Here is a 13,323-nt window from a genome sequence, read left to right on the forward strand (position 1 = left end):
AAATTTATTATATTTTAACACGAAAAAAAAAAATACGTACGTCATAAATAACTTCATATTACAAATGTTCAAGTATCATTTAATTTTTGAGTGTAGAAACAAAAGTATAAAGATTTTAAAGTTTGCGGTGTTTTATTAAAACAAATATTTCAATCCTAGAACTGAAAAAAAAACTTTTGTTAAATATTTTGAAGGTAACTTTTTTTATAAAATCAAAAGTTTATATACACTTCAAAGTTTTACTTTGCTAGTTTTGATGCCCTTTTTATTGAACAAAAGTTTTAATGACTATTTAGAATTTAATCAAACATTTAAAAGATAGTTTTTTTCATTAAAAAAAACTAGTTTTATTTGAAATTTTACATAGAAAGTGTTTAAACAATTTGACATTATTTAGATCAAGTAATAGAATATTGTAAAATATGTACTGTTGAAAGAACGTCACAACTTTACCGTTTCATTTTAATTTAGTCCAACAGTCTTGTGGCTTATAAAATACTTTACTTTGATAACACGTAGGTGTTAATATGGTTTAAAATTCTAAATAGAAAATTTGTAATTAATTAACACTATGTTAAATGCTTTCCTTGAAAAAGCTTAAAAACAAAAATGTTTCAAAATTTAAAAAAAAATTTATGTCGCAAAATATTAGTGAAAAGATTGTAATAAATTAAGTTTTATTTAGTTTATATTTAGTATTATCAAAAAAAGGTTGTCAAAATTTATATAGATGTTCAAAATACCGTTTTAACTTTGTTTCAATTTAAATCGGAGTAAAAGGTGAAATTCTTAAAGTTGAAAGTGATTTTATTACTTAAGTAAATTAAATTCAATTTAACGCAAAAAAATAAACAGGTATTTGATCTCTCATTTACATTTAATAAAAGACATCTAGTAAGTATTTGTTAAATAAAATTTTGACATTAAATAAAACTTGATAATGTAAGATTAGTTTATGTTACTTATATAAATTTTAGTTAAAAAGAAAAAAAAAAGGAGTCACATATAACTTCCATTTATTTTCATTGCTTTAAATTTTGTGAAAGTTTTACACAAAAATTGAACAAACTTTTAAGTTATTATGTTAAAATGGGAAAATAACAAAACTGTACTGTTTCATTAAATCGAGTTTATTAAATACACTACACATGTTCTTAGTATTATAATTAAACTTTTTAACTTTCTGTATATTAAATTTGATTGAAGTTAAAAGATACATATATTCATAGAAAGTTAATTGAAATACAAGAAAAAAAAATCACAGTTTGGATAAAACTATTGCTCAATATTATAGAAGTTTACATTCTCAACAATAACATCGGCAAAAACATGAAGAGCAGAAGACTTTTGTTTGCCCTGAGACAAAACTAAGGTTTAACAAAAGGTTTGATCATGCCAGTTCGATCATCAGACCATAAGCCTTGAAGGAAGGACGTGACCGGTTTATCGAAACTTGTATCAAAACATTTTTGAAGTAAAGTCGAATAAAGCGAATCTGTTTGAGAAAGTAGTGTAGTTTTTATAGCTTTGTTTAAACCGTATTTTTTCTTTATTATAATAAAATAAAAAACAATTCTAAAACTTATTACATTTTTGTAAAATCTTTATGTATAATAAACTAGGTTAGTATGCTAGACCCGTTTGTAACATTATATAAAACAGTAAAACATATCAATAGAAATAGTTTCTAAAACAATGATATTCAATATTTTGTACATTAACTAACTTATAATGTAGTTTATTCCATTGTTGCTAAATCTGGTATTAAACTATATATAATTGTTTAGGACACACTTTGATTTAATAATTAATAAATTTATTTAGTCACAGTTTTGTGACCTATAAATAGTTTTAAAAACAAAACTAACCATTATTGATTAACTTCCTAGTTTAAAAATAAATTTTATGTAACACAAAAGCAATCTACATTACGTCATAAACAGTTTAAAAGTTTATAATGTTAAAATTAGCAAAAAAAATTGAACTTTGAAATATTAGTATATAGATTGTAAAAAAATAATCTGTTTTGTTTAAATAAGCTTGAAAAACCGATACATTTTTTCAAAATACTATACTTAACTTATACAGTTTAATTTGTATAATCAACTTTTATATCTTACGGTAATTTTTTTTTTCGAATCGGGTTTACGTTAGTAAAGTGAGACGTTAGTTTTAGGTTAGTAACATATACGATTTGCTCTTTATTGTAGTATACGTTTTAGTTTACAGTTAATTAATAACTTAATTACTTGCAATAACTTTTCTGTAAACAAACTATACAGCGATATTTTTAATTAGAAATACTTACATAACAAGAAGGTTCAAACTACCAAGTTTTATTTTCAGTAAAAAATGTTAATACATGACCGTGCTAAACTAATCTTTTAATACTCAATTTACGAACAAAAACTAAAGTTTTTGTATTTAGATTTATTATATTTGTATAGTCACAGTTTTACGACTTACAAAAATTGATCAATTGCTCTGTTGTTAATCTTAGATAACTTAATAGTTTAAATAGAAAAACTTTTTAACTTTCACATCAAAATAAACTACACACGTCATAAATAGCTTTAAAAATTCAATAATTGCAAAATTTTATAATTTAACATATAAGATGAAGAGATTTGAAGTTAATTTATTTTACGTCTTTTCAAAACCTGAATTTAAAAACTTATTGTGCAAGTAAAAGCTTAAGGTGATACCTTAATATAAAATCGGAAGTTTATATTGATTTTAAAGGATGTTTACTTACCAAGTTTCAGTGCACTTTTGTTCAATGACACATAACTTTTGGTTGAGTATTATTATCAGAAAGTGATATTTAACGTGATATCCAATAATATATATTAATATAATAAAAAGATACCAAAATGTATATTTTGTATTGAAACTAAAAAGTAGAAAGTAAAATATTGTTTTAAACAACTTAACTGAAACTTGTATAAGTCCTAAAAAAGTTATAGTTAATAGTAAAAATTATAATTATAAATTATAGTATAAATAATTTTGAAAACTTTATTCACAATTTTTATCTAAATGAATAAAATTGTTGTTTTATTTTTAAAGATACACTTTTAGATAGAGTTTTAAACAAAAGATAAAAAAACATGTAATAATTTAACTAAGACTAAGATAAGTCCAAGTTTACCAAGTTTTACTATTAAAAAGAAAAATTGTCTTAGTTTACTTCTCGAGTTACAATTTTTATTGAGTTGAAATTGTTATTGTACATTAAACTTGAATTTTATTTGTGTTAAACAAAAGCTTATAATCTTTGACGATGTTTTTCAACTCAGTAGGAAATTTTACAAAACTTTGCAAACTTTTTTATTTAAGGAAAAAACTAACACAAAATTCGCAACAAAATATTTAGGTTTCTGGAAAAAATCATTTTCTCATTTTGCAAAGCAATAATAAAATAATAACAATTGTAACTCGCAAAAACAAGCTTCAAAAAACATTATAAATATAAAAAGTTTTTATATTGTTGTTTCGTTCTTTATTACTCGGCTATGGACAGTTGTCTACTAAATTATCAAAGAAAAATATATATAGGATTTAATTATTGTTATTTAGGTTTATGCAGAAAAAATAATCTTTATTGTTAAGAAGGTATGGGAGTTACAGAACTGATGATTATAAGTAATAATAATTTTTAAATAGAAACTTGAAGAAATATAAAAATAACAAAATAAATGACTCGTACTTTTTAAGCTAACGGTTATTAAAGTTAAATTTTAAGTTTACTTTGTTTTAAAAACTTGTGTCTTAAAATTTTACTAAACGAAATTAACAAACTTGTTTTTTATAAATCTTCAAAAATTTCAGGCTATTGAATATTTTTATGAACTATAAGGTTAGTTGGTACTAAAATTTTAAATAGACTATTAGCTTAATTCGTACATGATATTTAAAATAAATATCCTTTTTAGGGTTCAACTATTTGTGAATTTAAAACAAAAAGGTAATATTAAAGATGTTCACATAAAAAATAATAACTTAAATTTTCAATTATACATATATAAATTAAACATAAACTGTTTTAATAAAGCTAAAATATTAAAACGTTAAACAATCTTTATTCTTTATAGGTTATTGTAATTAAAATGTATTAAAATTCTGTTTAAAGTACATTTAAGCAAGTTACATATAAAAAGATCTGATAATAACTAAATAAATAAAGTATTAAAAAAGTTTAGTTTTAAAAATTATACAAATAATTTAAAAAAAGTTTATATTTTTCCTCTCTATAAACTTTAGTATATTGTTAAATTTACTGTTAACTAGAAGATAGTAGCATTTTTTTATTATGGTTTTATAAAAACAAAAATTAAAGCTAACTTATTTGAAAAAATTTAAAAAATAGACAAAAAATTATCATGCTTTTTAACAGAATAATTAACTTTATATATATGGTCTTTTCTTATATCCTAGAGTTATAAAAATAACTATATTTCACATATATCAGTAAAATGACAACGTTATTTTCTAGTTTTATTTATTGGTTATTTATAAATCTCTTTATTAAAAAGATTTTACATTTTAGCTTTTTTGAGTCATTAAACTCAGACTTTTTTATTTATTTACTAACAATTATTTTTTGTTATAATATTATGAAAGACATTTAAACGACTCTACAACAATTAAAAAAACTAATTTAGGTTTGTAATCATTGTTGATTAGCTTACAACAAAATTTTTAAATGTTGAAAAATGATAAACTATTAATTATATTTATCGTTTAGTAAAGTGTTTTTATATAAAGCTTTAGCAAAGTCTTGTTTATATTGTTGGTAAGCTTAAAACTTGTAATACAAATGTGATACATTTTACGTAAATATCTTATTTAGTTATGTTTAAATATAAGTTATTTTCAAATTAAACTATAAAAAATAGTTTCTTAACTAATTCATATATTAAGTTGAACTAATTAAGTTTGTTCTAAATTTAAAATAATTAAGAGGCTTTAAATAAAATACTCAATGTTAATAGCAGAAATGAGTTCTCCTTTTTACAATGTAAAACCTCCAGTATTGTATGAAAATCGATACTGCAGTCAGGATGAGTTCAATATTGTCGTATGCGGAGGAAAAGATGAAAGTTGGGCTGCTACAAATGAGGTTAGAGAAATTAAAGGTCCTGATTTTCAAAAATTTTCTGAGATGATTCCAATGGTAAAACCAAGAATGATATTCATTAATACAGCCGTAGTTGGTTCAGATTTGTATGTATTTGGTGGTGACACTGACGATACTTGTTCTTTTGAAGTTTATTCTGCAAAGACCAAATGCTGGAAAGAACTAAAACTCCCTAAACCATTAAAATACTATAGTGTGTGTTCATTCATGAAAAGTGTTTATATAATTGGTGGTTCCGAAAAGAGTGATAGTTTTGAAAACAACTGTTACAAGTATAACAAATCACTAAACACATGGGATAAAGTTGCTAAATTGAAGACAGAAAGACATTCGTCAGCTTGCACCGTATTTGAAGGCAAAATCATTGTTATTGGAGGTTATAAAAATTCCAGAAAAACTCTAAAATCAGTAGAGTCATTTGATCATCATGAGAACAAATGGAATATTTTATCTGAAATTTTAGAACCTAAAGTTAACATTTCTGCAGTTAGTATTGGAAATAAAATGTTTGTAATAGGTACAATAGCTCAAAGGTGTAGTGCTGAGGTATATGACAACATTTCTAGAAGATTTGTGTTTTTGACTTCACAACTACGAATGAAAAGTTATAACAACCTTTACACAAGAACTCTAACTATTGGTAACAAGTTGTTTGTGTTTACTTATACAGCGGACAGTAATTCACAAAAACCCGTAGTTTACGACGTAATTAGAAACGAATGGGTCACAAAAGGTGATGCTTTGTGCAAAGACTACTTGATTCTCCGTTATTTTTCCACATTACAAAAAGTACCCAAAACATAAATTTACTTTTGAAAATGTATAAATAAATTTCTAAAACTCTTTCTTAAACTAACTATCACAATTTTGTTGACAACCCGATTTGTTTTGTTAAAATTTTGTAACACCTTTGAGTTTATTTCGTCAAAATTTGCGTTCTGATAAAACTGTTAAGTTGAGAATGATATACATAGAATATTAATTATAAAAAGATAATACTTCATTGTTTGTCAAAGTATTGTAAGATAAGTACTAAAGTTATTAGAAAAATAATTTTATTCAGTTAAGAATTAATTACGATATAGAAAAGCTCTTGGTAAAAAGACAATACAGTAGCCTGTGTACTAGCTTGACTTTCTTGATAAACATGTATAAATTTGTATAAAAGCTATAAGGTACAAAATTTTGACTAAAACTAACAAAATATTTTCAAATTTTTTACGCTAGAGCAATACTTTGTTAACATTGTTACATAGTATTATAAATACTATTCTGTAATTAAACTTTTAAATCTAAATCTATCTTATCAAAATAACTAATAGAAACATTTTGACAGCTTAATGCAGTTTGTAAATACTCAAATTTATTACTACAGAAAACTTTTATAAAAAAAAATATAAAGACTACTGTTTACTAAAAGATTATATTGGCTTTGACAAGCTTGTTATAGTAAAACAGAACGTTTATCATACTCTTTATATTAAATGTTCGAGAAATGTAAAATTCTTAATTTGTTCATTTTTTTGAACTTCTAGCTTGTTGTTTTTCGTGTAATAATTAGAAAAATTTACTGTTTAAATCAGTAAATTAAGCACATAAGTTATCTGCTATTTTCATCATATATTTTTGAGTAACAAAAACGCGACAAAACCAATATCAGAAGTTATAACAGTGTAAGTAATAATTTTATAATCGTAATTAGCTTATTACTAATTTTAGTCATGAAATCAACTATTTTTTAGATAGCTGTCTTTGCAAAGTATATGGTATTATTATTCAAAAGATGTTTCATACTCATATGTTTACTGTTTTTTTTAATATTTCAAATGGGTTCATCTTTATGTAGTTTATTTTTCATTTCTATTTGAAAAAAAATATCAAAAAATAAAGAATTATTATTTTAGTTTTTAGAAAAAAAATGTTTTATCTGAACATTCAAAGCTATTTCTGAAAAAATAATTTTCTTGCACAACTTTGTAGTGAAGTTTTTTAAACAGAGGATTTAAAGCTTATCTACTTTATAATTAAGCTTTGCCTCGCGAATTGTGATTACTTTTCGAATGTAGCAAACAAACTTTATAAGCCTACTCTAAAGTTTGTTTCTGATGTAACTTAGTTTACATTCAATAAATATTTGTATCAATTAATGATTTAGTTAATATAAAAACAGCTAAAATCTTAAGATATAATAGTAAGAGTATGTGTAGTTTATTTGATAGACTTCATTTGATGAAGCAGAATATTTTTGCTAATTTGCTGAACATCACTACAATATTTTACATAACTTTTTAAAGAAAATTTAACCAAGTTTTAAATACTACCTAAACTATTTTCTCCTTACTAAACTCTATAAATCATCATAAGTAACACAAACCAAAATCCTGGTATTAAGAGGCATAACTTTAAGAATAAAATGTTTGATAGACTTGTTTCAATAAAACAGTATACTTTCGTTCATTTCTTTCAAAAATTAGCAACTTAATTATCTATCAAATTCTTGATATTTCATCCTCTTAACTTAATTGTGACGTAGTGTTATCCGTTTTGTATAAAAACTAAAAATAGTATTGTATTTAGATAAAGTAAATTATTAACATTACAGATATTGATAACCCTAAAAATAAATATTTTGTAAGCCACGAAACTGTGGTTAAAAAAAACAAGGAAACAATTAAACTTCAACAAATTAAAAAATAGCCTAAGTATTACTTTTTTTAAGTTGTGTCTTTTGAGGTTTAAAGAAAGGCTATTTTTTCTACTGTTTTGCTAACTTAGTTTTTTTTCTACCTGTTTTGATAAACAACTAACATTTTTATGTGATAATCAAATCAAGTTATTGGTCATATATTTACTAATTTAATTTATGTTTAATTAGTAAGGTGTTAATGTCTATCTTTAGCTAAGTAAAATTAGTTTGTTTTTGGATCTTTTTGTTTAAGCACATTTATTCATTATCATTTTAAATAAATGGAAGCTATTTTTTGTAACGTAATAAGTTTAGTTGATGCATTTAAACTTAATTTATAAATATCCTTTAACCTTTATAAATAGATTAGTTAAAATCTAGACTAAAACTGCAAAACGTTATTGATAAAATTTCGGTAAAATTTATTATTTAATATATTTACTACGTAATCTTAATTAAAAGCTTGTTAGTTACTAAAGAAATAGAAGGAAAACTGTTTATAGTTTTTAAAGTTTAAGTAAAAACCATATTGTAGTTTGAGCAACCTACTTAAAGATAATAACTATACTATTAACTTTGTAAATATATAGCAGTTAATGCATTGTATAAACGTACTAAGTTTAATATTGCAGTAAACATTCTTGGAAAAATCTGAGTCAGGAGTAGTACATTTCCAAAGATAAAGACTTAAATTTATTATAGTATAATTTTAAGTTAAAATTAAAGTTTTTTCTATGCGTGTAGAGAAACTATCAATCTTTTTGTATGATTGAGATATTTACAAAGCTCATTATACTTGTTTTATGGTAAAAGTTTATGGAGTTTATAATCACGGGCGGTTTAAAAATAAATTTCCACTGACAGCAAACTTAAGTTTTTTTTTTAGTTTATTTAAAATGAGGTTAAGGTTAAAAAATCCTTGAAACAAAATAACTACTGCTTTGCTACGAAATAACATGTTAGTCTATGTATAACTAAAATTTAGTAAGTTATAGTCTTTTAAGTTATTTTTTACAATTTTTAAAATAGTATTTGTTGGAATATAATTTCTAAATACGGTACTTATTACATAGTTGTTTAGTTTTATGAATAGACAATCATCAACTAAGTTATTTAGGAAATAAGGTTTTTTAAAGTTGCGTCTTTTGCGAAAGATTATTTTTCTTAAAGCTTTGATTAAATTAAAAACTGCATTTCGTTTTATTTCAAAACACTAGGTTTCAAAAATGTTATTACACTTAAATAACTAACTTGTTTTCAACATAGTAAAATTACAATTAACAAATATCTCAGATATAGAATGTACACAAAAAACTGAAATAACCATAAACTTTAGTTTGATATTTAAGATACTAAGATATTAAGACGTAATGTAATTTATTTCCTTGTGAAAATAATGTAACTTTTCTATTAAATGTAGTAAAAGATCTAGGACTAAACTGGCCAGCAATTTTTTAGTTTGTACGACACTGAACTGTGACTAAATCAATGATGAAAATTTCCTACAGCAGCAATTGGCTTGATTTTAAATATTTATCAATATTATAACATATGAATAAAGCTTGAGCTAAATAACGTTTGATTCTTTAAAGATTTTGTAGAACAGATTTTGTTTAACGAATTGTAGAAATCTTCAATTTGAATATCTTTTTTTTTACTTCTTGACATGCCTTAAGTCTTTTACTACATTTAAAGGGCATTAAAACTAGTTCTATAGCAGAAAAAAAACTAAAAAAAACAACCATTCGATTTTACAGTTATTTACCGGTTTTAGGTTTAAAAACAAACAATAAAATTTTATCCTTTTTTTGAATAAAAATATTATAGTTTCTCTGACAAATGTAAACTTACAAAAATAAACATAAACAACAAAAATTATATTTATGACGTAATGTAATTTAGTTTTGTGTTAAATATCTATAAATTCTTTCTAAAATGTATTATTTTTTTTAGCATATTTTGCTTGTACATTATTTTATTTAGTTATAAGACTGTGACTAAAATAATAAAAAATACTTGTAATAGCGGGTGTTGTACCGTTTTAGTTTTAGTAAAAAAATAATTAGTTTTATTATACTTCTAAATATCATTTAGCTCAACTGAAAAATATCTGAGTGCTTATCATATATTGATTTAAAGTTATTGCTGCTTAATTCGATAAAAGACAAATTATTATAAGTACTTGAGTATGTAGTTGTGTGTAAACATCAAAGTAAACATCACTATGTGTTAAATATAAATGTTCTTTAACGTATATTTATTTCAATGCAAAATTTTGTTACCAGCTTAAGTAAATTGTGTAAGTAAATTTGTTTCATTTGTTTTATTCAACAGAAGTTTACGAAAGTTTACACAACTATTCTTAGTATAATATTTTGCATGAAAATTTAGTTGTACTCTCGACGTACTATTTTAACTTGGAACAAATTATAAAAAAGAAAAACAAACTGTACTTTTTTACAACAAGTTATTTGAGCTGATGATCTTTTTTGAGCACAAAATATTGCCTAATTAGTCATTGTTTTGTTAGAAGTTTCTTGTTTTTGATTTTTTTTTTGCACAATTTTTTTTCAGAGTACAACTATCCGAAATCATGCTAAGATGTTTATTGTAAAATTTATTTTTAAACAATACTATTTTTACAAGCAGTTTTTTTATTTAAATTCTAAGTAATTAAAAATTGCATTGTTTTTTACATTCTCAAACATGTTTATCTTAGAATTAAAAGTGTAAAAGTTTCGACCACATTTAAAGTATTTTTTTAAGTTGATATCTTTTGTATGTTTCCTAATCAATTTCTTTCAATATGATATTGCATTTCGTTGTGATTTCAAGTATTAAGAGTAGCTTTAAGTATTAGTATCTTTGATAGTTATACTAAATTAACATTTTGTTCATTATGGATCATAGTAATGTTTAAACTACAATACAGCCACTCTATTTATCGTGTAAAGTAATCTCCTTCTTATGCATTATAGTAAAAACAAATTTATTAAATTGACAACATAAAAGTAAATATCACTAAACACGAAACGTTTTAAAGTACATATATACTTAAATTCTACTTTTGGTACAAATTATTGAAGTGAATAATTATTAAAGTAAAAGTTTCAAAAGTAACACATTTAATAATAAAGGTTGTTATACAGAGTTAATTATCACTAAACACGAAACGTTTAATGTTTTACTTTTGGTACAAGCTATTTGAAGTTAATACAAAGTTTTAAAAGTAAACCATGTAATAATATACGTAGTTATACATAGTTAGTGGTAAACTAAATACTTTCCCCATACTCAAAGTGAGTCAGTGTATACCAAAAATTGGTTTAAGTAAATATGTTTTTTTTTAAGTTTTCAAAAATTTTAATTGACTATTTACAAACTATGTGTATAAACTTGAAATAGTATTAACATCGCTAGTAAAAACGAAATATTTTATTTTTGAAATTATTAGTAAAGCACAAGTGAATAATCAACATTTATTAAAAAAATCATTAAAAAGTTTAACCTAAAACTTAACTAAATAAAAGAAGTTTGTCATCTTGATATAAATTGTATGATCATACTTTCAAAAACTATTAAAGTTCTTGTTATTTTTAAATATATAAGTCGATAATAATTTTAAAAAATTAGTTTTGTATCTACTATTACTTTTGCTTTTTGGTTTTAGTTTCAATTTGCTTAACTTATATTACTTTTTGTTGCCTATACAAACAATCTACTTTTAAATGTTGTTTAATAAATTTCGTTTTCTCGTACTTTCAATCGATTTTAAATAAGTTCGTATTTTTTGATTTTTGATTTAATTTACTTTTAGAAAATAGCGTATTTGTTTTGATTTTAAGATTTTTGAGTTAACATAAAAGCAAACCATAATACTGGTATTAAGAGGTATGGTATAAAGAACTAAATGTTTGACAAACTTGCTTCAATAAAACAGTATATTTATGTACATTTCTTTTATTAACTAGAAATAAAACTGTTTTTTAAATTCTTGATTCTCAAATTAATCGTGAAGTAGTGTTATCTGTTTTGTATGAAAACTATTTTTGAAAACTGTTTACATAGTAGTTTAATTTCTTGAAAAGCTTATTATCAACTACGATCAACTAGGATTATCAACAAAGCTTATTGTAATCAAAATTACGTTCAACTTTTTGAAGGGTACATAAACATTAGTTGAAAAAACATTAAAGTGAGAAGAAAGTAGAAATACTGAAACAAAATTGTAATTAGACTTGCAAAGTAGTTCGGCATAAAATACGTCGGCTTAACAACCAAAGCAACAAAAACAAAAGCAAAATACAGTAAATAAAACAAAGAATAAAAAGTAATCAGCCGACGAAAAAGCCAAACTTAAACGAGTTTGTTACATTAGATAGGAAGTTTGAGAGAATAGAAAGAACTAAATAAGGTGCTTCTTTACCGCTACAGAGCATTTACAATACATTAACACGGTTTAGTAATTAATTTTAAACAACTTTTTCCGAATTATCACCCAATGTTATTTTTATATACATAATTTGACGTTTGATTATAAATATTTTACCCTTTGTTTTTTATAACTTACAAAAAGATTTATAATCACCATGTTGTTATTGTGAAATTATATTCAGTATCAAAATTTTAAATAAATCAAGTTTATTTTCTTTTCCAATGCAATAATTAAACTTTATAAGGAAGTTGTAAAGCTTGTTTCTGATAAATTTTGCTAACTAAAATAAATTATGTGTGTCTTTAAACTTTAGGAACTTTAGTTAAAATACAAAGAATTAAAAAACTAATATTTATATTTAAAAATAAACTTAATATACTTGATAGATTTTTTTTATAAAACAGGAAAATTCGAACATTTTTGTTTTAATATTTTGAAATACAAATGTTATTCTCACTATTGTATTAATACATCGCATTCTTTTCAACTAGTAAGTAAATGGAAGCTTAACACTATTGTTTTTTGTTTTTGTTTGTTTTTCACTCAACTGTTTGAAAATAATATGTTTTGTTTTGTTATAAAACATTTTATATAGTGTAAGACTGTTGAGTAAAACATCTTTACCCTTTAATTTTTTAAGTTTAGTTAAAAGTTTTTAAAGCAAACTACTATGTTTGAAAAAAACGTCAAGCTTATATTTTATAAATGAAAATAAATCTCAACTATAGCATCTAGAACAAAAGTACTAGCTTTGAAAAGTTTGTTTAAATAAAACAGAATAATTTATCACATTCTTTATAGCATCGTTTGTCTATAAAATTTTTAAAATATGAAATATTTGCATTCTGAAGCTATTTGTGACGTATGTAATTTACACCTATACAAAAACTTTATACATAATCTATATAAAGTATTAAGTTGATAATTATGCTAAAATTGTAATTTACTACTTTATTTCTAAGACACAACAAAGTGACTGATTCAGTGTAATAATATTTTAGTGGTGCAAGTTATATCTTTTAAATAGTAAATAACGTGTTATAAGATCAATTTAACACGACG

General features: G+C 23.1%; 1 protein-coding gene across 1 annotated transcript; it reads left to right on the forward strand.

Moving 5' to 3' along the window:
- Positions 1-4,999: 4,999 nt before the first annotated feature.
- On the forward strand, positions 5,000-5,944 carry LOC145832489 (kelch-like protein 41a). Its single transcript, XM_082939807.1, has one exon. It carries the CDS (start codon positions 5,000-5,002, stop codon positions 5,942-5,944), a length of 945 nt encoding a protein of 314 aa, XP_082795933.1.
- Positions 5,945-13,323: the final 7,379 nt, after the last annotated feature.

Source organism: Thalia democratica, chromosome 3, assembly GCF_965202585.1.
Source record: "Thalia democratica chromosome 3, ktThaDemo2.hap1.1, whole genome shotgun sequence".
NCBI lineage: Eukaryota > Metazoa > Chordata > Thaliacea > Salpida > Salpidae > Thalia > Thalia democratica.